The sequence below is a fragment of the Chanodichthys erythropterus genome, chromosome 6 (assembly GCF_024489055.1).
Source record: "Chanodichthys erythropterus isolate Z2021 chromosome 6, ASM2448905v1, whole genome shotgun sequence".
In the NCBI taxonomy this organism is placed as follows: domain Eukaryota; kingdom Metazoa; phylum Chordata; class Actinopteri; order Cypriniformes; family Xenocyprididae; genus Chanodichthys; species Chanodichthys erythropterus.
The window spans coordinates 18,122,407-18,147,500 of NC_090226.1; the positions used below are offsets into that span (position 1 = coordinate 18,122,407).

Sequence of the window (25,094 nt, forward strand, 5' to 3'; positions counted from 1 at the left end):
GGGTCAGTAAGATTAATTATTTATTTATTTTTTAAGAAATTAATACTTTTATTGAGCAAAGAAGCATTAAAGCATTAAATTAAAGTCATTTGTCATTTATAATGTTCTAAATGGTTTGTATTTAAAAAAAATACAATTTCTATTCATCAAAGAATCACGAAAAATTGCAGTTTCCCCCAAAATATTACGCAGAATGACCATTTACAACATTGTTAAAAGTAAAAAAAAATGTTTTTTGAGCATCAAATCAGCATATTAGAATGATTTTCGGAGAATCATGTGACACTGAAGACTGAAATTTCAGTTTTACAATCACAGAAATAAATTAAATTTTAAAATATTTATTTTAAATTGTAATAATATTTCACAGTATTGCAGCTTTTACTGTATTTTTGTTCAAATAAATGCCTTGGTGGACATTAAAAAACATTAAAAAATCGTATGACTCTAAACTTTTAAACTGTAATGTATATAACGATAATGTATTTATTTATTTAGCCTCAATAATAATAGTTAAAATGTTGTCGTACTTTAGAGTCCCTGTTTGTTGCAAATGTTGTACTTGCAATTGATGGTCAACCTCTTTAAAAAATACTTAAAATGATGTTTGTATTCTCTTCATTATTTATGATAGCATTTTTATTTCAATTTTTCTCATTTCGTCATTCACTTTGATATGCTGTGTCTGGCACAGAGCTGTTGGTCGGCTGGTCTTCTTGTGTTCTCTGATCTGAGATAAAAGAGATTTGTAGGTTTTTTTTTTTTTCCTAAAAAAAAAAAAAAAAAAAAAAGCTAATGGTGTGCGCAAAAAAAAAAAAAAAATCTGTACCAGTCAATGACTAATGGAATTTTGGTTTTCAAAAAAAAAAAAAATAATAATAAAAAATACAGTAATAATACAGAAAGCTCCACATTTATAGATCATAAAGAATCATAATTGGAGAAATGATTTGTGCAGTGGTTGTAAGAAATGCCTTTCAAATGATTGTACAAATACACACAAAGGGAATATAAGCTGCGTTTGAGGGAGCTCACAAATCAAAATGTAATTTCGGTTTGTTGACGGCTCGGCTGCGTTGATATTACACATGGCACATTATCATACCTCACACCTCCAGACCTCACAGTGCTGCAAGTGTTCTGCAAGCAGAAGGTGCGGCACCATTATTTTGGTGATGTGGCTCTAAATTGCATGTTTTATTAGAGGTATTCTATGGTCCACTGAGCACTAAATTTAGAAGACGAAATACAGCGTTTTTTGTTCCCTTCCTGTACTGAATTTGTTAGACAGGTTTCGTTTTCTTTCAGTTTTCTGTATGCTATACGAGGTTTAAATCATGTTGTTACAACTTCCTAATTTTGGTCTAGGGTTAGAAGAGGTAACATTGAGATTGTGATCATTATATGCTGTGATGGTGGCAAGAGACAAAACGCTACACAAAACTGCCAATAAACATAGTTTATTTTACAACTAAGGCATGAGGCGTGAGATACAGTAATAATAGTAGAAATAATGAAAAGTTATCAAAATATTAATTGCTGTGAAGAGAGGAATTAAAGGGGTCCTTCATTGTTTTCACTTTTTTAACTTTAGTTAGTGTGTAATGTTGCTGTTTGAGCATAAACAGTATCTGCAAAGTTACGATGCTCAAAGTACAATGCTAAGGGAGATATTATATTTTACAGAAATCGATTTTTAAAGACTACAACAAATGGCTGGTAGGGACTACAATGAGCTTCTTCCTGGGTTGGTGACATCACAAACCCCAAAATGTACATAAACCCCGCCCCCGGGAACACACATCAAAGGGGGTGAGGCCATGTTGGGTTGCTTTAGAGAAGAGGAATAGTTGTTGTATTAGAGTGTTGTTGCCATGCTGTCATTTTACGCCGGACTGCTTCACAAACGAGGGTCAATTAAATGCTGGATTTGCACAAAAGATTAACATGACGGCACATGCTAGTCGCTGAGTTGAATCAACTCCACAGCAACTACATAAATTGATCCAATAACTATTCAGAAATATCCAGATGCATTCTAAAAGTTGTAACTTCTTTCTGAGTCTCTCCATCAGTGTCCGACTCCGGTTTGAACAATCTAAGGCTGAACACCGTTAGTGACAATCATCATTTTGGCTGCGTGAGATTCTCCAGCTTTGTTGTTGTTGAGAAACTGAAGCGTGAGCTGTTAAAGCTCCACTCTCTTTTGAAAAGCGGCCAGGAGCAGCAGCAGCTCATTTACATTTAAAGAGACACACACAAAAACGTTGTGTTTTTGCTCACACCCAAATAGGGGCAAATTTGACAAGCTATAATAAATGATCTGTGGGGTATTTTGAGCGGAAATTTCACACACGTGTAGTGTAAAAAGTGTAGTATAATGACATCTTTTTCTGGCAAAACACAGTTAAATGAATTCATACTTGTATGATTTTTTTTTTTTTCTCTGTGTAACACAAAAGAGTTATTGTAAAACATGTTAGAAAGCTGAATGACATGATGATTAGGTAGTCTAGGGCTTTTTAAAGGGGTGGTTACATGCGATTTCACTTTTTTAACTTTAGTAAGTGTGTAATGTTGCTGCTTGAGCATAAACAGTATCTGCAAAGTTACAGCACTGAAAGTTCAATGCAAAGGGAGATATTGTCTTTTAAAGTTATGGCAGTTTATTGCCTACAAAAACGCCTGGTTTGGACTACAACAAGCTTCTTCCCGGGTTGGTGACATCATAAACCCTTGCTATTAGCATAAACACTGCCCCTGGGAACACGCAACAAAGTGGGTGAGGCCTTGTGGCATGGCATAATGGAAGCGGAAGAGTTGTGTACACCGAACGCGAGCTGCGCAACGCGACGCGTCAAAAGATATAGAACCCATTATTATCTGTGATATTTTCTACACTGGATGCGGCGCTGAAGACAGCTTCCAGAATCTACACGAGTTCAATGCTGGATTTACACAAAGGCTTTTACTGAAAGATGAAGCAGTTCCCACTTTAAAAGCAGAAGCTGCTGTTTATTGGCTTCAAACTGTAAGTACGTTTTATTGTTTGTAAATTACATGTCTTTTAAACGTAATGTTATAGTTCTGTTGCTATTTTTAATGCATCAAGGACGTATACAAAGAGCAACTCGTTTCTGCTAGCCAGTTAGCTAAGTTCTAGTGCAACAAACACCAACAAACTTCTATGTTCATAGACAAACTGTTGTTCATGCTATAAATTAAACGCTACCTTTACAAAAATGCGACTACTCAGTCATGTATACGGCTACAGTAAAGCTTTAATCAGGATAAAACTGTATATTGAAAGCTAACAAACAGCAGTGACAACATCTAAACACTTTGACACAAATACTAAATGAAATACCATTCATAAACGTCCTTTAAAAGCCGCGATTGGAGAGGTTCTGCCTGACCCTCTTCATTTGGGTCTGATTCGGCTCAATTTGATACAGCAATATAGGCGCTATTATTTACATTCCGTCTAAGCGCGTAATAATGGATGGTAAGGGGCGTGGCGTTTCTGGACGCTTCGGCGAATCACGATAAACTGGGCCAGTTACCAACCTGCTGACCAATCTGAGTACATTACATATTTTGGAGGGAGTGGCTTCATAGAAGCAGGAAGTCAAACGAGCCGTTCATATGACAGTGGAAACAGAGGTGTAGAATAAAGGTAAAATATATGAAAAATACAGCGTTTTCAAAAAAATGAAGCATTAAGACATGTTAAACTGTATAAAAACACAATCAAGCCTAGAAAAAAACCACATAACCACCCCTTTAAAATGAGTAGGGCCACAGTGGGAAATTTGAGAGGTAGAAAATATATTTTAAAAATATTTTAGGACTGTCAAACTGGTTTGGAAGGATATATGTATTGTGAAAAGTGCTATACAAATACACTAGGGCTGACCGATATATCGCATGCGATTGTCACGCACATTTCGTCAGTAAAGCCGGTTCCCTGATTACCGCTAAATCGCCATCACCTGCTTTCAAATGGTGTGCCATTTAATAGACAGAACTGTAGATCACTGACAAGCTATGCAATATCGCGTTCATATCGCAGATGAATCGCCTTCGATAATGAACGCTATATTGCGTAGCTTGTCAGTGATCTACGGCTCTGTCTATTAAATGCCGCTCCATTTGAAAGCAGGTGATGGCGATTTAGCGGTAATCAGGGAACCGGCTTTACTGACAAAATGTGCGTGACAATCGTATGCGATATATCGGTCAGCCCTATAATACACATAATTTGATAAGTTTGTACATCTAACATTACAAATTTTCGAGATATATTAAATATTTTAATAACTTGTTATTGGCTTTGTTCTATAACAGTATACAAAAGTAAATTATTTTACACTGAATTTAGAATTAAATCATGCTTTTACACACAGTATAAGTAAAAAAAAAAAAAAAAGATATTTAGCTGCCTTTGTTTAATTTTAGGATTTCTTGGCATCAGAATGTTTGAAGACCACTTGGCCAGTTATCCAGCAACCAGCTAGTTGATTTTTTTTTTTTTTTTTCATTCTTGCAGCTGTGTTTTAATTAGCATCCTGTGCTTTAGCATTTAGTTTGCACAGTAATTAAATATTTTAATTAGCATGCTAATTAAAGCACTGCCACCTAAAATATCTAAAAACAAAACGAGGAAAAAAATCATCTACAGTATAATCAGTTTTTGGATGACTAGTTGATTAGTCGGCCTTCGTGACCCCAGCATTCCCAATTACCCTTAGTGTCTACTATAGCGCTTCTGTAAAAAAGAATTATCTCATTTTGCTTAGATTGCGTAATCATCGTCAACATATCCTGCTATGTGAAGCAGTTAAATCTGAGCAGTAGCCCTGCTCTTCACAGGCAACTGAAGGGAGATCGAGAACAAGGCAGCGTTGTTGATTGACGTGGACATGGATGTTGACAGCTTGTGGAGTGTTCCAGAGAGTGGAATAAAGCAGCGAGCCAGCCAGAGGTCAGATACCGCACCCAGATTTACACACTCGCTCCAGCTCAATCACAGCCTGCCTGCCTCAGAAGGAAGGTGGCGTTCTCTTCCTCTCTATTCTGTTTGATATTGGGTTGGGACAATGAATCAGAAAGGGTAATGAAAGCCTCTCAGCTTCCCTGAGGAAACTTCACTCACTTAATTACTTCAGCCTCCTCTGGTGAGCTTGAAATATGCTTTTTGGGAGCCAGCACAATCTCTCTTGGATTAATCCCTCGCAAAATTGATGTTTACCATGCAAGCAAACCGAGTATATCCAATCTGTATCTTGTTAGTGCTTGTGAAATGGACAGTTGATCATCTGTAGAATTAACTCAAAACATTACATTTGAGGGAAGGCACATTGAAGATATTGTAATCAGTTTCAGTGCTTAAATTAGTTTGCTTGGTGTTTATGTAGTGTACTAACAACTAATTAGACCTCCATTTGATCATCTAGACATGAAAAATCACCTACGCTTTGTAGGTAACTACTTTGGAAATAACATGTCAGTCAGCTAAAGTTATAGTGAATATGAGCTTCAGTGAAGTCTCTGACATTTTGACTAGTCAGCGGTATCATTCTATGAAGCTATACCACTGCATAATTTCCCAGAATGCATCAGGACTGACAGGATTTCAGCACACAATGCTGTGATACAGAAAAGATGGATGGTGTGTGGAATGTTCTTACCATCATTACCTATCTAGAATCCTGAGAAAACAACCATTCTTTTGCATTCTTTTTCACCATGCAAAACCGAGTCACGTACAATTTTCATTTCATTTTACCTCTCTTTCTCACCGAAAAGCACACATACGAGCTTTAATATGCCTTTATTTGCACGCCGTACAACTGGTGTGTTTCCATTTACGGTGTCTGATGTGGGTGGGTGAGATTTGAGGTAAGGTTAATGTGCCACGCTCAAGGGCACTGTGAACAGATTTGCCGTTTCCTGCAGCAGCAGAATGTTCTCGTTGCCAGATGTTGCCGCGGACAGGCGGAGAATGGAGGACAAGATGGCTATAGGAAGAGAGAAGATGATGAAAATGTATGAAAAATGCTTACAGATGGAGTCTGGAACGCTAAATATAGATTTTTTTTTTTTCAGAGGCTCTGTGAGACGGAGATATTTATGAAAGCAGATTCGCGGGTCTGTGCTCTCTCAATTTGTGGGCCAATGCATGTGATTGTGTTTTGTAAAAGGTCTTTTAATTCAGAGTAATTATTTTTGTGCTATTTAAGAAGAATCTCTTAAAAAATTTTAGTCACATGCTTTTTAAATTACTGTTCATCCAGATTATTTTGAACTATTTATTATAGTGATTGCAAGGCAGCACTGTATTGATATTCTTCATTAAAAAAAAAAAAAAAAATTGTGGCTTTGAGTCCAAATGTTAACTTTAGTAGAAAAAAAAAAATATACCAAAATTGATGACTCATCCTGCACTACACAGATGTTTGGCCAGTCAAATGCTGTCTACACTCTAAACAACAAAAACAAAATAATGCATCAGTTTGCATTAATTGTTTGAGTTATGACACCTCTGAGCAGAAGCGTGCACAGGTCACGAAAGTGAAAGTGACCTTTGCGGTTGGTCGCAAAGTCGCGGTGCCCCCGCGTTCCCATTTCTCCTCTCCCGGAACACGATTTCTACTTAGGGAGACCCACAACCAACCACATTACATAACATTGCAGACATTACAGAAACTCTTTTAAATGTCAAACATAGCAGCATTAAACATTAACAGGTCTTCCCTAAAAAACACATAAAATAACACTTAATTCCAACATCTGTTCTCCTTATCCAGTCCTATGCAAAGCATGCTGCGAACTAGAAATCCACTGCCTAATTTCTGAAGTTATCAAGACAATTTCATTACATTACTACAATTAAGGCAATTAATGCAGCAATTTGAGTTTAATTACAGACAATATTCATTTGATGTAATGATCAAAATTATTATGTCAACAGAACTCAACAAAATAAAGTTTGCAACTCAGGTGTCGGGAAATGCGCCGGCGCGTTTTGCTGGATTTTCTTCACATAGCAGCAAAATCGACTTAAAATACTTTTTCAATAACCACACAGAAATGATATTCTCTCAAATACAAACATGTACAAACATGTTGCTCACATATTATGGTAGCCAAGTTTGTGCTGAATACAGTGTAGTGACATTTATGTCATTAATATGTTTATAAATGACAAAAAAATGCACAAATGTCAGGGCGTGTCAAAACTTCTCCAGGGCTCTAAAAATCCTCAGACCCCCCAGAGGGTTAATTAAAACAATAAATTAGAATTTTACAATTACAATTAATTAAAACAATAAATTAGAACTTGTAACCATGCAATTGTTTAAAGGTGCCGTAGAACGTCTTTTTAAAAGATGTAATATAAGTCTAAGGTGTCCCCTGAACGTGTCTGTAAAGCTCAAAATACCCCATAGATTTTTTTTTTTTTTTAATTGATTTTTTTTTTAACTGCCTATTTTGGGGCATGATTAAATATGAGCCGATTTAGGCTGCGGCCCCTTTAAATGCTCATGTTCCCCGCCCACGGAGCTCACGCTTGCCTTAAACAGTGCATAAACAAAGTTCACACAGCTAATATAACCCTCAAAATGGATCTTTACAAAGTGTTCATCATGCAGCATGTCTAATCGCGCAAGTATGGTATTTATTTGGATGTTTACATTTGATTCTGAATGAGTTTGATAGTGCTCTGTGGCTAAAGCTAACATTACACACTGTTGGAGAGATTTATAAAGAATGAAGTTGTGTTTATGAATTATACAGACTGCAAGTGTTTAAAAAATGAAAATAATGACAGTCTTGTCTCCGTGAATACAGTAAGAAACAATGGTAACTTTAACCACATTTAACAGTACATTAGCAACATGCTAACGAAACATTTAGAAAGACACTAAAAATATCATGATATCATGTCATGCCATTTTTCGCTATTGTTCTTGCTTGCTTACCTAGTCTGATGATTCAGCTGTGCACATCCAGACGTCCTGCCCTTGTGTAATGCCTTGAACATAAGCTGGCATATGCAAATATTGGGGGCGTACATATTAATGATCCTGACGGTTACTGTTATATAAGGAGGAGGAAACAACGGTGTTTAAGACTCACTGTATGTCATTTCCATGTACTGAACTCTTGTTATTTAACTATGCCAAGATAAATTCATTTTTTAATTCTAGGGCACCTTTAAGTTGTGGTAACAGGTCCCTTAAATTACCTTTTAGAGTGTAGAATGAGAAAGTCCTGCAGCAACTAGCAAGTATAGATAGCAAGATAGCTGTGATGTTCCTAAAGCCTATTGCCTATTTATTTAAAAAAGGAAAGGAAATAAGGGAGGCCTTCAATATGTCCTGCCCAAATGTCCTGTTTAAATAGGAAATGAGCTACTTAAAATACAGATTTTTTTTAAAGTATCAAATTATTTAAAGCTTTTTTTTTTTTTTGTAATTATATTCAGCCTTTTTTAACTTTTTTGTTTTTATGAACTTTCTAGAGTTTTCTATATTTAATTTTAAAATTGCTTAAACTTAATCTCTCGTTGTCATTTTGATAGAATATGGGACTGTTAAATGATTTTTTTATATTTTTCTCATTTATTTAATTGCTTAGCCTTTACCCTGCAAAGATGGTGCTGTTGTTAATTTTCGCACAGTCATCATGCTTTTATGAAAACAGAACCAAAGCCTAAATCCTTACCTAAAACTTTAACATTAGTCTTTTGCTACCTTCCTAGAACTATTTCCTTCAGGACATTAATCCTTAATGTGCTATATTTTAAAAGAACATTTGATTTCTTACAGAACACAAGAGCACAGATAAGAAGAATGTTGGGTCTTATAACAGTACGTTTAGTTTGCATACAGTATATAATATGCAGTATGCACACTCTTTGTATATTCAGTTTACTTTAGAAAACTGCATTAAGTATCCACTTACTGTACATGAGCTGTACATGTAACAACAAAAGATGTACATTAGCATACAGTGTTTGTTGTGTTTTGCACTTTCTGTATTATGATCTTGTGAAATGTAGTTTGAATACAATCAAAAGACTCGAGGTAACCTAATTGACACCTTCTCTAGCTGGTTCAGAGGGTATGTGGCGAAACTCCGACGGGTTCTTTACTTTGCCGCACATGGTGACACTCTAATGGAGGTGGGAGATCATTATGAAGGATTGTGATGAAGAGCAGGTGGATGAATTTAACAAGAACTAAGACTGTCAGTGATGTGGTGACAGCTGAAGTTGAAATAACACAGATGAAGACAGAAGAAGTGGCCCTCTCTTATCAACCTCTGCTCTGTTTCCAAGCAGACGGGCATCATTAGACAGGAGTTAGAGCCGGATCATTGTTCCGCTCTGACTTGTTCCTGTGCAGACGCTGATGTCTAGAGGTGGAAAACACTACGGCACGACGGCTCACAAAGGTCAAGCACTCGAGTCTGAGCTGTGGTCTGTTTGTCATCCAACAACAAATTAGTTGGATTTAGGACTCAGAATAAAAGTGTTTATATGTAAGGGTATAAATGTTACTTTAAGTTTTTTAGTTGTTTGTCTGGTCGGACTGGCTACTGATTGTTATTTATACCAAGGCTCATTGATGCATGTGGTGAGCGAAGGCTGGCCCATGCGGTGTGATCCAACAGACGATATATGATATATAAATTTATCACAGTTTGTTGCGTATGGGGCTGCATAGCTGCAGACCAGTCAGGGTGCCTATGCTGACCTCTGTCCACTGCCAACAGTAGGCACGTGAGCATCGGAACTGGACCACGGAGCAATGGAAGAAGGTGGCCTGGTCTGATGAATCACGTTTTCTTTTACATCACGTCGATGGCCGGATGCTTACCTGGGGAACACATGACACCAGAATGCACTATGAGAAGAAAGCAAGCCGGCAGAGGCAGTGTGATGCTTTGGCCAATATTCTGCTGGGAAACCTTGTGTCAGGCCATCCATGTGGATGTTACTTTGACACTTACCACCTACCTAAGCATTGTTGCAGACCATGTACACCCTTTCATGGAAACGGTATTCCTTGATGGCTGTGTCCTCTTTCAGCAGGATAATGCGCCCTGCCACAAAGCAAAAATGGCAGTGTTTGAATCCATCCATCCATCCATCCATCCCATATTTAGAAAGAAACAATCTAAGGGTGCTTTCACACCTGCCTCATTTAGTTCGGTTGAATCGTACTAAAGTTTGTTTTCCCCTTTGGTGCGGTTCGTTTGGGCAGGTGTGAAAGCAGCAATCGAACTCAGATGCGCACCAAAAGTGGACCAAACAAACGTACCGAGACCTTCTTGAAGAGGTGGTCTCGGTGCGCTTTCAAATGAACTCTGGAGCGGTTCGCTTTAGATGTGAAAGCAATCCGACCCAGTTAAAGGTACAATTTGTGGTATTTTTTTCCGCTAGAGGTCGCTAGAACCCTATTCAAAACAAAGGCGTAGTTTGATGACGCCACGTTTTAGAGCGGAAAACTTGGGACAAGTGGTCTCCATCTCAACGGACGGTGCAAAAGAATAGGGATTGGAGTCTGGAAGAACTCATGTTCATGGATGCGATTATTAACGTTACTGTAGTATGAAGCAGAGCAAGACCGAGTGTTGCGGGATCTGACCGAGGAGCTGGAACGATTGATCAACACACGCCTCACGAGCAGCGGGACTTTTATTATGACACAGTCGCCGGCGCTGCTTCCGCTTTTCCGGTCATGAGTTTACGGGAGCTGTCCTTGTCGACAGAACCAGCGGCAGATGGTAAACAGTAATTATGTTCTATAAATAAGTAACACAATCCACCATAAAATGTGCAAGAAGTAAATAAGGAACTGCTTGAAGCAAGCTAGTGGTTTGCTGGACGCTAGACACTACTTCCGCATTTGTCCACGGCACTGTTGTCATGTGGTTTCTACGTCAGTAAAGGCGGTAACAAAGGTAACTGAAGTCATTGACAGGCGACTGCACTGCCCCGTGTCACTGTTTAGAATGGGAATTTTCTCATGATTTACAAGTAGTTGAAAACATTAGAGATACTGTTTGTAATCAGCTGGACAAAATATATAACACTAGCCTAGTGGTTTTTGGATATTTTACTGCAAAAATTTTACATATTGTACCTTTAACGGACCAATGAACCAAATTATATCACAATTCATAGTGGGAAATGTGTTATATAAATAGCAGTAGTGTCTGATTCTATGAGTGAGCACATTGTTTACCTTAGTTGAAAACCAACGAGCGCCTCTTCATCTTAAATGTTGTGTAATTGCACTTCTCTGTGCGAGAATTTTGACAAAGACTTTTTCCTGCTCTGTTTCATTATAACATTCATATATGGTCTCAACACACTGACACAGCCTACTAGACAATGACATTCAGAGAGAGCGCATGCGTTTGTATTTGCCACAGCATTAATATGAATGCAGTATATAATTTAACAGCGGGAATGATGGCTACATTCATATAGTGTTTGCATGAATCTCGACATTTACAAATACAGACACAATAAGCTCATGGAGCGAACTTGTCAATCATTATTTATGGATGATGCTGAGAGAACTCTGACCAATAAGAGGACAGTTGTACTCACATGTGTCTTCTATAAATGCATTTTGGTATGCTTTGAAATGTTCCTGTGTGAAAGTGAACCGAACTAAGAAGAAAATGCAAAATTGTAACAAATGTAGTCTGTGTTTCGGAACAAAACAAACGATCCATAGGTGTGAAAACACCCTAAGGATGGTACAATCTTGGAGTAGCAGATATGCATAATATAATTAATTACTGACAAAAAAAAAAAAAAATCATGTACCACATCCAAACAAAAGACTCCCACCTTATTGAAAAAAAAAAAAAAAACACTGCAGAGGTCCCAATCCCAACTAAATTACTACGTGAAATCACAAATGTTTGATGTTAAATATTGTAGCTTGGATGTCATTCAAAAAACTAATCCTGGCCGAATAGTGCTACTGATGTTTTTGATGATGGTTTTCCTGAGCAAATAATGTTTTTCGTTGCATGACTAAAAATATTACAGTACTTTTTCTGTAATTGCAGTAACTGTAATGAACACAGAAGTACATTCTATGACCCTGTTATTATATGATAGGATGTTTCATTTTCTAATATTTGCCCTATAGCAGCACATAATCTTCAGTAAACAGTACTCAGTCCTTCTGTTTAGTACAGTATGTTTCTCTTTGTCTCGACCCATTTTATGGTCTTAAACACACATGAGGGATCTTGACTTCCCTCTGTTTTCTCTCAGCTGTCTGAATCTGTATGGTTTCCTCTGAATCCCGTTCCACACCCCATTACCGCAGCCCCATTGCTCTCTCTGAATATCAAACAACAGGACACCTCTGTGTCTCTTACCCTGCAGTCATGTCCACAGCCAGAGAGACATTAGGGATGCAGGAAATAGGAGACAGTGAAGCAGAAGCAGAAACGCATTCAACTACTGACTGCTGTCATTGCTACATAAGCTTCAAGTTCCTTTAAACTCATTAATGAGGATTTCCAGGGCTGGAGGGGGAGGGGGGTCAGTATTACTGCAATTACTTCTTATGCCATATGAACTGTACAAACATATTTGTTCTTGTAAGTTTTTTTCTTACATGAGATGGGGCGAACAGTATGGTAGGGCAAGAAAATATTAGCGTTTTACTTCAGCAAGCAGTAGTTTATTTGTTTAGTTTAAACTGGCTCATGGGCGTATTTTTAATACTTAATTTTTGCCCGCATTTTAAATTATGAAATGACAGTAATGCAAATTATACCCTGAATTAACAGAGTATGCTAATTTAGCGTTCAGTTCAGTTAATTAATGAGATAATCAAACAGTGTACTGAACAAACACCATATTGGACGTTTTGTTTGTGAAGTCAACCTTTGTTAACTTGGCATACTTAAATTTGATTCTAACTGTCAAGGATACAGATTTTCATGTCATTAGATGTCTTATGAAAATCCAACATTAGTAATATATGATATATTATTCATTTTTTAATTAAATTTGAGTTTGGAGTTTGAAAACATTATTTGAAATTAAACCACATGAACTGAAATAAAACTAAATAAATTGATTTAAAAAAAATATATTATATATATATATATATATATATATATTATATATACAGTATCTCACAGAAGTGAGTACAACCCCTCACGTTTTTGTAAATATTTTATTCATTTTCATGTGACAACACTGAAGAAATGACACTTTGGTACTGAGTATAACAGTGGAAATTTGTTGTCCCCTCAAAATAACTCAACACACAGCCATTAATGTCTAAACCGCTGGCCACAAAAGTGAGTACACCCCTAAGTGAAAATGTCCAATTTGGGCCCAGTTAGCCATTTTCTCTCTGCGGTGTCATGTGACTCGTTAGTGTTACAAGGTCTCAGGTGTGAATGGGGAGTAGGTGTGTTAAATTTGGTGTTATCGCTCTCACTCTCTCATACTGGTCACTGGAAGTTCAACATGGCACCTCATGGCAAAGAACTCTGAGGATTGAAGGGGTTGGGGGTCAACCTGTCAGTGTTCAGACCATATGCCGCACACTGCATCAAATTGGTCTGCATGGCTGTCGTCCCAGAAGGAAGCCTCAAAAATTTGGGCCCAATTTGGACATTTTCACTTAGGGGTGTACTCACTTTTGTTGCCAACGGTTTAGACATTAATGCCTGTGTGTTGAGTTATTTTGAAGGGACAGCAAATTTACACTGTTAAACAAGCTGTACACTCACTACTTTACATTGTAGCAAAGTGTCATTTCTACATTGTAGCAAAGTGTTGTCACACACATATAATAAAATATTTACAAAAATGTGAGGGTTGCACTCACTTCTGTGAGATACTGTACTACAAAAGTCTTTCAGTGATGCTTAAATAACACTGGCTAAAATTGCTTCCACTGTGTCTTCATTTAAATGGCACTGCATTACTGAACACTTTGCCAACTCTAATGTCTTATTTTTACAGCAAAGTGTGAGTATACCAACCCACACTACCTAAAAATAAATTTTTAGTATAAGGTGTGTTTTGTCTTAGCTATAACTTGGCCCATCTCAGCCTCAGACACGCAGCCCACACAATGTTCACAAACCGCCTGATGTATATTGTATTGTACACAAATGTGGCAAAAGTAGGCAGACATGACCTCCACGTGAATACTGCTACAGTATGTAGAAAAAAAAGAAAAGAAAAAAGAAAGGAAAAGGCATTTGTGGTCTGCTGATTTTGAGAAGACTGTGTAGGTCTTACACCTGGAGCTCCAGGCTGTTCCTGGAGAGAAAAATGTCTGAATTAACTTCATTTATCATCTTAAGATGTAATTTGATTTGTAGCTTTAGGTTAAACAATCAGAAAGGTAGTTTTCTTTCTTGAAGGCATTTGAAGTGTATCTCTGGTGATGTGTGAATGAAATCGGCAACACGAGTATGTTGTACTGAAAGGCATTAAAAGGTTGGTATTAAAAAAAAAAGGTTAAAAAAAAGTGTGTGATATATAAACTCATTTTAAAACCATAAAGCCATGGGCCATGTACTTCCTCCACTTTTTAATTTGCAGCTCACATCATTAATCTATGAGAAATAAGTGGATGCTGTGAGTTAAAGTGCACCATTTGGCATGGGCATTACTCCTGCTCTCGCTAAATAGAGATAATTGACGTGAAGTGATGGATGGCACATAATGTTCTGGAATTCTAGATACCATGCAGTACTTGATTTGTTAATGAAGATATACATATATTTCTATAAATGGATATGCATGCAGACATACTGCTGTATCTGCTTTTGTACTTACAATCCACAATTGTAATACAGGTACTGTTCAAAAGTTTTAGTAGAAAAGAATACGGTTACACTTTAATTTTAAGGTGTTTTTATTGTCAGTATTACAGTGTAATTATGCATTTAAATACTGTATTATAATAATTTCTGAAGAATCATGTGATACTGAAGACTAGAATAATGGCTTCTGAAAATTCAGCTTTACCATTACAAGAATAAATAGTAAAGTAGAAAACAGTTGTTTTAAATTTAATAATATTTCACAATATTATTGTTTTTTTTTATCCCCCCCCCCAAAAAAAACAAATGCAGCCTTGGTGCGCATAAGAGACTTCCTTCTTAAACATTAAAAAAAAATCGTATATCGACCTCAACCTTTTGAATGGTAGTATACCTTTAATTATACTGATAACTTAGCAGTTAGGTTAGTTAAGTAAAATCAAAACCATAAAATAAAGAATTTTTGGTGTATTTTACAGTACTTTTTGCTTACAAAATGTGTTAGCAGCAAGTTGTGTTGTAATGGGGGCAATTTTAATGAGCTCAAGCCTTTTCACAAAGCCAATTAAGTGATGTAAAATGGCTGGATAAACCTTTCTGTTCACACAAACAACATTTTATTTATTTATTTATTTATTTTTTAAATGCATGTTGGTGTAATTCACATTTCACCACCAAAAGAGCTTACAGTTAACAGGTCTAGTTAACCACTTAGCAGCTGAATTGCCAAAATCCACAAAGGTTTTTTTTTATTTTTATGATTGCTGCATTTTCCTGCTACAAATGTACAGTATATTTATATAGTTGTTCATGAAATCACACATGCCTAAAATACAGTGAACTAATTTTCATCTCATTTAGAGCTGCTGTTCACACTTGGCAGATTTGCTTCAGTTAAAACAAACTCTGATGTGATAGCTCTACCCTGTTGCGCACCAAACAAGCAGACCGAGACTGCTAAAAAAGGTGGTCTCAGTCTGCTTCCAAACAAAATCTGGTGCGGTTTGACTGAAATATGAATGCAACATGGACCAAAGACATCTAAACTAACCAAAAAGAGGATGCGATGTCAGAAGATTGAATGCTCAAGCATACCTGGTTTTTCTTGTCATAGGAGCTACATTGCCTATTACAGTTCGGTAGGTGTCGGAAATGCCGTATCCTTGCAGCAGATCTTTGTTTGTGTGCAATGGCGGAATTCCTGGTGCTGTTTTGACTCTTTTACACATTTATAAGCTCTTCATGAGCAGGTAAAAATACCATTACATGTACACACATATTATGAGAACATTTAGCCCATGCAGCACACAGGATTTTTTTGGATGTTCAGCAATTTCTTTTCACAAAATATATGTTGTCATAGTGTTTTTTTATCTTTAGGTTCTGCCTTAAAAATGACTGTGAATGCTAAGAGAACCATGACTAAATGTATCATTGTCTTTTTTGATCTCGACCATTAGAACCAAGATAACCGAACTACAAGTGTGAACACATCTTAAAGGCTCGATAAGTTAAAATATCCAAAAACCACTTGAACAATGTTGACTTGTGTACTTACATTTTTCCCAAATGTGTCCAAGAATGTTTAAATCCAGAGACATAAACTATTTTAATGTGTCTGTGCATCGCCTATCAATGACATCATACCCGCATTACCCTTGATTTTCGGTTTTATTTAGTAGAAACCATGGAAATACCAAAGACGCTTTAATATATTGGGTTTTTTTGACAGGTGAGCAACTTTTTGCATACTATTATTGACGGAAAACTAATCTTTGTTAAAAATCTCCACAGTTTGTTTTAATTTCGTTTTCTTGATTTGCCATGAGTACCATGTTTTAACATGCCTAATATCGATCTAGCTTACTGCAGTGTGCCTTAAGTGTCACATAGTAGCCGCCAACTGAACGCACAGAGTAGCATTATAACAACTTTCAACATACAAATGTATCTAATTTGATAAACAGCGCTGCGTTACCCCACATACACATGACCGGAAGAAGCGGACGCAGTCATCTGCGACATAATAAAAGCTCCACTGCTCTCGAGCCGTGTGTCGTGCTTGTCTCTCATTAGCAATCACTCCAGCGGCTTTCAGCCACACCCTGCTTCATAAATCTTTAAAGGTGCCCCCTGAAAAATTTAATTTATCTTGGCATAATCAAATAACAAGAGTTCAGTACATGGAAATGACATACAGTGAGTTTCAAACTCCATTGTTTCCTCCTCCTTATATAAATCTCATTTGTTTAAAAGACCTCGAAGAACAGGCGAATCTCAACATAACACCGACTGTTACGTAACAGTCGGGGTGTACGCCCCCAATATTTGCATATGCCAGCCCATATTCCCAACATTATGAAAGGCATTACACAAGGGCAGCCAGTAACGTCTGGATCTGCACATGTGAATCAACAGACTAGGTAAGCAAGCAAGAACAATAGCAAAAAAACAGCAGATGGAGCAATAATAACTGACATGATCCATGATTACATGATATTTTTAGTGATATTTCTGAATTGTCTTTCTAAATGTTTAGTTAGCATGTTGCTAATGTACTGTTAAATGTGGTTAAAGTTACCATCATTTCTTACTTTATATGCAAGGAGCCGAGAGCCGTCGCTATTTTCATTTTTAAACACTTGCAGTCTGTATAATGCATAAACACAACTTCATTCTTTATAAATCTCTCCAACAGTGTAGCATTAGCCGTTAGCCATGCAGCATAGCCTCAAACTCATTCAGAATCAATGTAAACAATATAACAGTATACAATACTCACATAATCCGACGCATACATGACGAATACTTTGTAAAGATCCATTTGAGGGTTATATAAGCTGTGTAAGCTTTGTTTACGCACTGTTCAAGGCAAGCGCGAGCTCTGTGGGCGTGGAGCACGAGAATTAAAGGGCCAGTAGCCCTGAATCAGCTCTTTATAATGATGCCCCAAAATAGGCAGTTAAAAAAAAATGAATTAAAAAAATGTATGGGGTATTTTGAGCTGAAACTTCAGACACATTCAGGGGACACCTTAGACTTATATTACATCTTTTTAAAAAAAAGTTCTAGGGCACCTTTAATATATCAGCTCATCCATAGATATGATTTCTGCCCGAGTCCCATCGGATTCTTAGACGTGAAGACAACACCTCCCATAAATCCTCGAAATCAAGGCATCATCAAGCTCCGCCTTTGTTTTGAATAAGCGACCTCTAGTGGCAAAAAATTACCTTTAATTTCCATTTAGCTGAAAATGCTGTCCATGTACAACTCTGTGTCCCTCATTTTGTTCCATCTCAATGTCTCTCTCTCTTTCTCTTTCACTCACTCCATATCAATCACATCTCTGGCTTTCTGCAACGCTCATCACATTCCCATGTGCATGAGTTTTCTGTCTAACACTATCAGATCTCTTATCGGGACAAGAGAGTTGTTTTGCTAAATCTTCACCCTCGCCAACCTCTCCTCAGTTGTTTTGATATATCTCTCTTAGTTTAGATTAAGTGATCCAGCATCTTCCGTATCTCTGTTTTTGCCGCTTCTGCATTCTTATCCCTCTCGGTCGCACACATGATCAATGCTATCAGCTCTGTGTGGCAGTGATAAATTATGCATGCACTCCAGTCAGTGGCTGAGTTGAGGTTTGGTTGAGTCACAGTGGCAATAGTGAGTCTTAATCAGCACCTAAAGTGTGAGAACTCTTAATGTACACCCTGAGGGCCGTGAAGAGCAGCCTGGCTCTTTAAGAATGACTTATGTGAGAGCCATGGCCTTGTGTTTAGCGTACATGCTCCATCATGTTGAGACGGTGCTATTATGGGTTTGAACCTGAATTCAATTCCTCCATGCTCTCTTCATCATTTACTGCCCTGTTTCAAATGTTTCTTAAATAAACTGTCAAAAATATTACAAATAAAATATATACACTGCTGTTCAAAAAAGAGGGTTTTTCACAGTGATGCCATAAAAGAACCAATTTTTAGTTCCAATGAACAGTTCTTAAAAGAACCTTTTTTAATATTATTATTAATATTATTAGTGAGAAGAACATTTTAAAAATCCACAGAATCTGTTTCCACTATAAAGAACCTTTTGTGCAATGCAATGATTCCATGGATGGTTCTTCATGGAACCATTGATGCTAATAAATAACCTTTATTGTTAAGAGTGTACATGAAGTTGGTCCTACTTTATATTAAGTGTCTTAATTACTATGTACTAACATTTATATTAATTATTTGATACAATGCACTTAGTGTGTACATACGTACTTTTTCCATTGTACTTGTATTTTAAAAATAGCTCAAGGGTCAAGAGTGTAATTATAGATGTAATTGCAGCTGTAATTACATCTATAATTACACTCTCGACCCTTCCTTTACAAGTTAACCCACCTTTAAACCTAAAAATACCACTGAACCTGCCCCTAACTTACCCATATCCCATGCACCTCAATAGCAGCAAGTGTTTTTTTTTTTTTTTTCTTTTTTTTTTTCTTCAATAAAACATGTACACAATAAGTACAAAGTAACTTTTTTTAAGTACATAGTAGTTAAAAACACCTAATCTAAAGTGACTTTCCATGGCAAACATTGTTTTTTCTACCAAAAAAATACTGGATAAAAACCCGTCTTCTGCTCAAACCAAGTTTTTTTTCTTTTTTCATAAGACATGTTGAGTTGAGTGCAGATGTGGTGAGCTGCCAATTTTAAGTTAATGGTTTGATACATGAATATCCACAAAAAAATCCATAGCCACACAAATATTGGGTAAAATAATCTACTTCTAATTACACTGAACTACTGTTGTAGATACATTTCAGGGCTGAATTAAAGTTTATTTATAATAACCTTTTTAACAGAGCTCCACCCTTTTCATCTTGCAGGTGCTTCTATTGGTTTACAGCACCTGTCAATCATCTCCTCTTCCTCTGCTATTTAAATTTCTCCCTTCCATTTTTCTAAATTTTTCTCCCTTCCATTTTCTTTTTTTCTGTTGGTTGTCCAGATGCCTGCTAGACACATTGGTTCATCTTTCTTTAAACTCATTTTTATTTCTGAGCCACAACAGTCTTTTATGATCATGTGAAGGTGTTAATGACTTTGTGAATCATTACTCCGTGTGCCAATTCATTGTTCCGGTTCAAACCTCTGAGTCTGAGGTGATGAGAGTCTAGCTGGATGCTGTGGAAAGTGACATGATTTAAACCTCCTTCTCACCCTAAATCGTAACCTTGCATAATTGAGTGCTTATAAGTTTATACCGGTGACACTAGAAAAAGAGACTCAAAAGGTATTTTGATAATTGGTAACACTTTACAGTAAGGTTTCATTAAAATTAGTTAACTACTTTATTTAACATGAACTAAGATGGAACAATAGTTCTACAGCATTCATTAATCTTATTTAAAGCTGCAGTACATTACTTTTTTTGGGTAAAAAATTTCCGAAATCAATTTTTGAGCAAGTACATAACCATCTCCTTACCTTAGCTTGATTCACAACGATAAGCTTGTAATAATGTTTTATAATGTTTATAATGTTTATTCTGTGGGAAATTCATCTTTGCGTCATTACGTTATGTCTGTTTACATGAAGGAGTTCCAGCTAGTAGGCTATATGGCATGTGAGGATGCTGCTAGTAGCATTTATAGCCTTTTCCTCACAGCAGCTGCAATAATTAAACTTATCATTTTGATGGCGGATTGTAATCTAGAAAGATCCAAATGACAATCATCAGTGACAACTGGAGATTCACCCGTAGTCAAAAGCAAAATGCTTGCAGAGTGGCTGATACACACACTCTAATACACACTAAATACAGTCACACAATGCTGATGTTTTTAACATTAAAGGTGCCCTAGAATCAAAAATTTAATTTATATTGGCATAGTTGAATAACAAGAGTTCAGTACATGGAAATGACGTACATTGAGTTTCACAGGCGAATCTCAACATAACACCGACTGTTACGTAACAGTCGGGATCATTATGTACGCCCCCAATATTTGCATATGCCAGCCCATGTTCAAGGCAGTACACAAGGGCAGCCAGTTTTAACGTCTGGATGTGCAGCTGAATCATCAGACTAGGTAAGCAAGCAAAGACAATAGCGAAAAATGGCAGATGGGGCAATAATAACTGACATGATCCATGATATCATGATATTTTTTGTGATATTTGTGAATTGTCTTTCTAAATGTTTCGTTAGCATGTTGCTAATGTACTGTTAAATGTGGTTAAAGTTACCATCGTTTATTACTGTATTCACGGAGACAAGAGAGCCGTCTCTATTTTCATTTTTAAACACTTGCAGTCTGTATAATGTATAATAAACACAACTTCATTCTTTATAAATCTCTCCAACAGTGTAGCATTAGCCGTTAGCCATTGAGCACAGCCTCAAATTCATTCAGAATCAAATGTAAACATCCAAATAAATACTATACTCACATGACTTGATGCATGCATGATGCGAGATCCATTTGAGGGTTATATTAGCTGTGTGAATTTTGTAAATGCACTGTATTATAGTAGAGAGCTCAGGGGGCAGGGAGCGTCAGCATTTAAAGGGGCCGCAGCCTGAATCGGTGCACAGTTAATGATGCCCCAAAATAGGCAGTTAAAAAAATTAATTAAAAACAATCTATGGGGTATTTTGAGCTGAAACTTCACAGACACATTCAGGGGACACCTTAGACTTATATTACATCTTGTAAAAACTGGTTCTAGGGCACCTTTAACAATTTGAGAACAAAGTATAACAACAATAATAATTTGCACAGCTAGACATGATCCGAGCTAAGCAATCATTAGATTTAATCACCATTGGCAGTGCAATTTATTGTAATGCTTTTTTTTCTAAGTTGGTCAGATCAAAAGTGGTAGATGTGATACTTACTTGTTCAGATGACATTTTATGGTGAAAATTCCTATTTTGGTCTTATTGTAAAGTGTTACCTGATAATTTATTCCAGAACATACAGTACACATTTGTTTGTTTGTTTGCTTCCTTTGTTTGTTGTTTATTTATTGGTGTCATATATTAATGTTTAATTACTACACTGAAAAGTAGTTGGTGTAGAAAACAATTCACTCAGAAATTGCAAAATGTAAGTAATATTAAATTAAAGGAACACTCCACTTTTTTTGAAAATAGGCTAATTTTCGAACTCCCCTAGAGTTAAACAGTTGAGTTTTACCGTTTTCGAATCCATTAAGCCGATCTCTGGTTCTGGCGGTACCACTTTTAGCATAGCTTAGCATAGTTCATTGAATCTGATTAGACCGTTAGCATCGCGCTTAAAAATGACCAAAGAGTTTTGATATTTTTCCTATTTAAAACTTGACTCTTCTGTAGTTAAATCGTGTACTAAGACCGACGGAAAATGAAAAGAACTATACTCTCATTCAGGCGTAATAATCAAGGAACTTTGCTGCCGTTCCATGGCTGCAGCAGTGCAATGATATTACGCAGCGCCCGTGAGCCCCTGCTTGCACAGGGAATGTGCCTTGCAACCATGGAGACGTTTGTGAGAGACGCTGCGTAATATCATTGCGCCTGCTGCAGCCATGGAACGGCAGCAAAGTTCCTTGATTATTACGCCGGAATGAGAGTATAGTTCCTAGCCATATCAGCCTAGAAAATCACAACTTTTTATTTTCCGTCGGTCTTAGTACACGATTTAACTACAGAAGAGTCAAGTTTTAAATAGGAAAAATATCAAAACTCTTTGGTCATTTTTAAGCGCGATGTTAACGGTCTAATCAGATTCAATGAACTATGCTAAGCTATGCTAAAAGTGGTACCACCAGAACCGGAGATCGGCTGAATGGATTCGAAAACGGTAAAACTCAACTTTTTAACTCTAGGGGAGTTGGAAAATGAGCCTATTTTCAAAAAAAGTGGAGTGTTCCTTTAAATGTGAAATTTTGAAGTAGAAAAACTGAAGTAGAATGTAAATGAAACATACCCATTAACTTTGAAAAATATTTTTTGCAATTTATCAAATAATTTAATAATTATTTAAATATTAATTTATTTATTCATTTCTTTGTTTTTATTTTAATTCATAAATATTGCAGATCTGATGTGGTATATGACATGATTTCAGTTTTCCTTTAGAAAATGTGGATCTTAGAGAACACAATGTATAAATCACTCAACCTAGAAGAGTAATAAAAAAAAATCTCTGTTCTTTTAATCTCAGTCACTCTGCTGTCGCTCAACAGTATATGGTCCTTTTCACAAAATTGGATAAAATGATTCATATACCACAATATTGATCAAATGTTTCAACATAGTGTCTCATGACAAGCTATTATTTCCTCAGCCTTGTGCTTCCATCTCAGTGATGTTACCGTGAAGAAAGAAATAATGACAAAATTGCTAACCGCTCTGGAAGACGCATCAAAACATGCCTGTGGAGATCTGCGTAATATTTAAAATCAAATTACAACTGAAAACACCCCTTCCGGTCTCATTTCTTATTTGCTTGCTTGTTTATTTATATGTTTGCTGAGGTTATGTGTTGTGGTATGATAGTAGATACTATAAAACATAAAGATGAAATGGGATTGTTGCAGGCGGGATTCGAACCTGCGTTAACTGTAGCACCACAGTGTGTTTGAAGCACCTTTTTCTTGGCATCTTGGAGCTCTAACTCTTTTTTTTATTTTTTTTATTCCTTTTGATACTTTAGAAGCGAAGGAGATTGTCCTGAAAGCTCAGATTTTAGCGGGAGGAAGAGGCAAAGGAGTGTTCGACAGCGGCCTGAAAGGAGGGGTGCATTTAACAAAAGAGTGAGTACCTGCCCAGACCCATTTTCTGTGAAAGAATAGACCTGTCGTTCATTCCTCTTAAAACTCATGTCATTGCTTGACATCCTGTATTTCTCACCAAGAAAATAGAGCAGAATATCTCACTGCCCTCAGCATTTGTGATGTCCTTAAAAACTCAGTTGTAAAGTAGAGTGATGGATTTCTCAGGTGAACAAATTATAAGTGTGATAGAAACTATAAAAATGTTGTGAAAAAAACCCTTGAGAATGAAGGAGACATGTGAAATATGGCAATCTCTTAAAACTTTTCCAGAAAACCATGAGTTTTCCTCAAGTAGGGACTGATTTATGACTGGATGCCTGTGTCGTGTATCACTGTCACATAGTGTACTTCGGCATTTGGGATGAAGAGAATCGTCCAGAGAAAACACTCTGGAATTCAGCCTGATCTGTTTTATCTAGCAAATGAGCACAGTGCTTTCTGCGTCCCTGAGAAATCATCCCGAGTTTGTTTCTTAAACAACTGAAACTTTTTTTTTTTTTTTTTTGTTCTGTACTATTGTTATTTGTAGTACACTAAAAAGATGACAGGAAATTGTCAGGAGAGAGACAGGACAACGGCATCAGGAAATGTTGTGACAGATTTGACATTTAAAATAGTCTGGAAGACTTGCGTCCACATGCAATTTCATCCAATATCATCTTGCTAGATTACTGCACGCAACAATGAACACAGCGTGAGCTGCAGTGTCTGATCTGAGAAAAATTAGACCTACGAGTCAAAAAGATTCACAGAAAATTCAGGCTCGTTCATGAGTTCAAAACTGACTCCCTCACTGAACCGCAAGTCATTTCTGATTCAAAATTAATCAGGATTTGTTGCTATGATGTATATTTTAGGTTTGAGAAGCTTACATCAGTCTGTTACTGACTGGTTGTTCAAATGATGTGTAGTTAAAGACACAATCACAATATAAAAATGTGTTTTGATGTATAAATTAATAGAATTCTAGAATTAATATTCTCAAAAAAGTTCAAATATACAAAAAAGTGATTATTTTGTACAGTATATGATGTCCAATTGTAAGGTTGAATCAACTGTAAGCAAATCTTTGTTTGTGTGAGAGCCATAATACCCCCCACCCCACCCCAAAGAGTGAGAAATATTCTTAGAAAACAGAGTAATATTTATTAGTGATGCACTGAAACACTGAAACTGATATTAAAGTTTCCATTTAGCCTGGAAACTGAAACCGAAAATAAGTAATAAATTTAAAAAAAAAAATAATAATAATAATCAACATTCAAGTAAAAACTCAGTTGTATATAATATTTATAATTTATATACATTTTTTAATTATATAATTAATTAACTTCACTTTTTTTGTTGAAATATAAACATTTAAACTGTGGCTCTAATAAAAACTTTCATGACAGATTTAATTAGCTTGTGTATGTATGTATATATGTATGT

The 25,094-nt window shown here is 36.5% G+C and overlaps 1 protein-coding gene across 2 annotated transcripts in view; it reads left to right on the top strand.

Moving 5' to 3' along the window:
- The window catches only part of suclg2 (succinate-CoA ligase GDP-forming subunit beta), a 160,260-nt gene that overhangs the window by 41,565 nt on the left and 93,601 nt on the right, over positions 1–25,094 (top strand). For both annotated transcript variants that reach the window (XM_067388335.1, XM_067388336.1), the window contains exon 3: positions 23,543–23,642. In XM_067388335.1, coding sequence (XP_067244436.1) covers positions 23,543–23,642 — 100 coding nt within the window. The remainder of the gene's footprint in view (positions 1–23,542; positions 23,643–25,094) is intronic.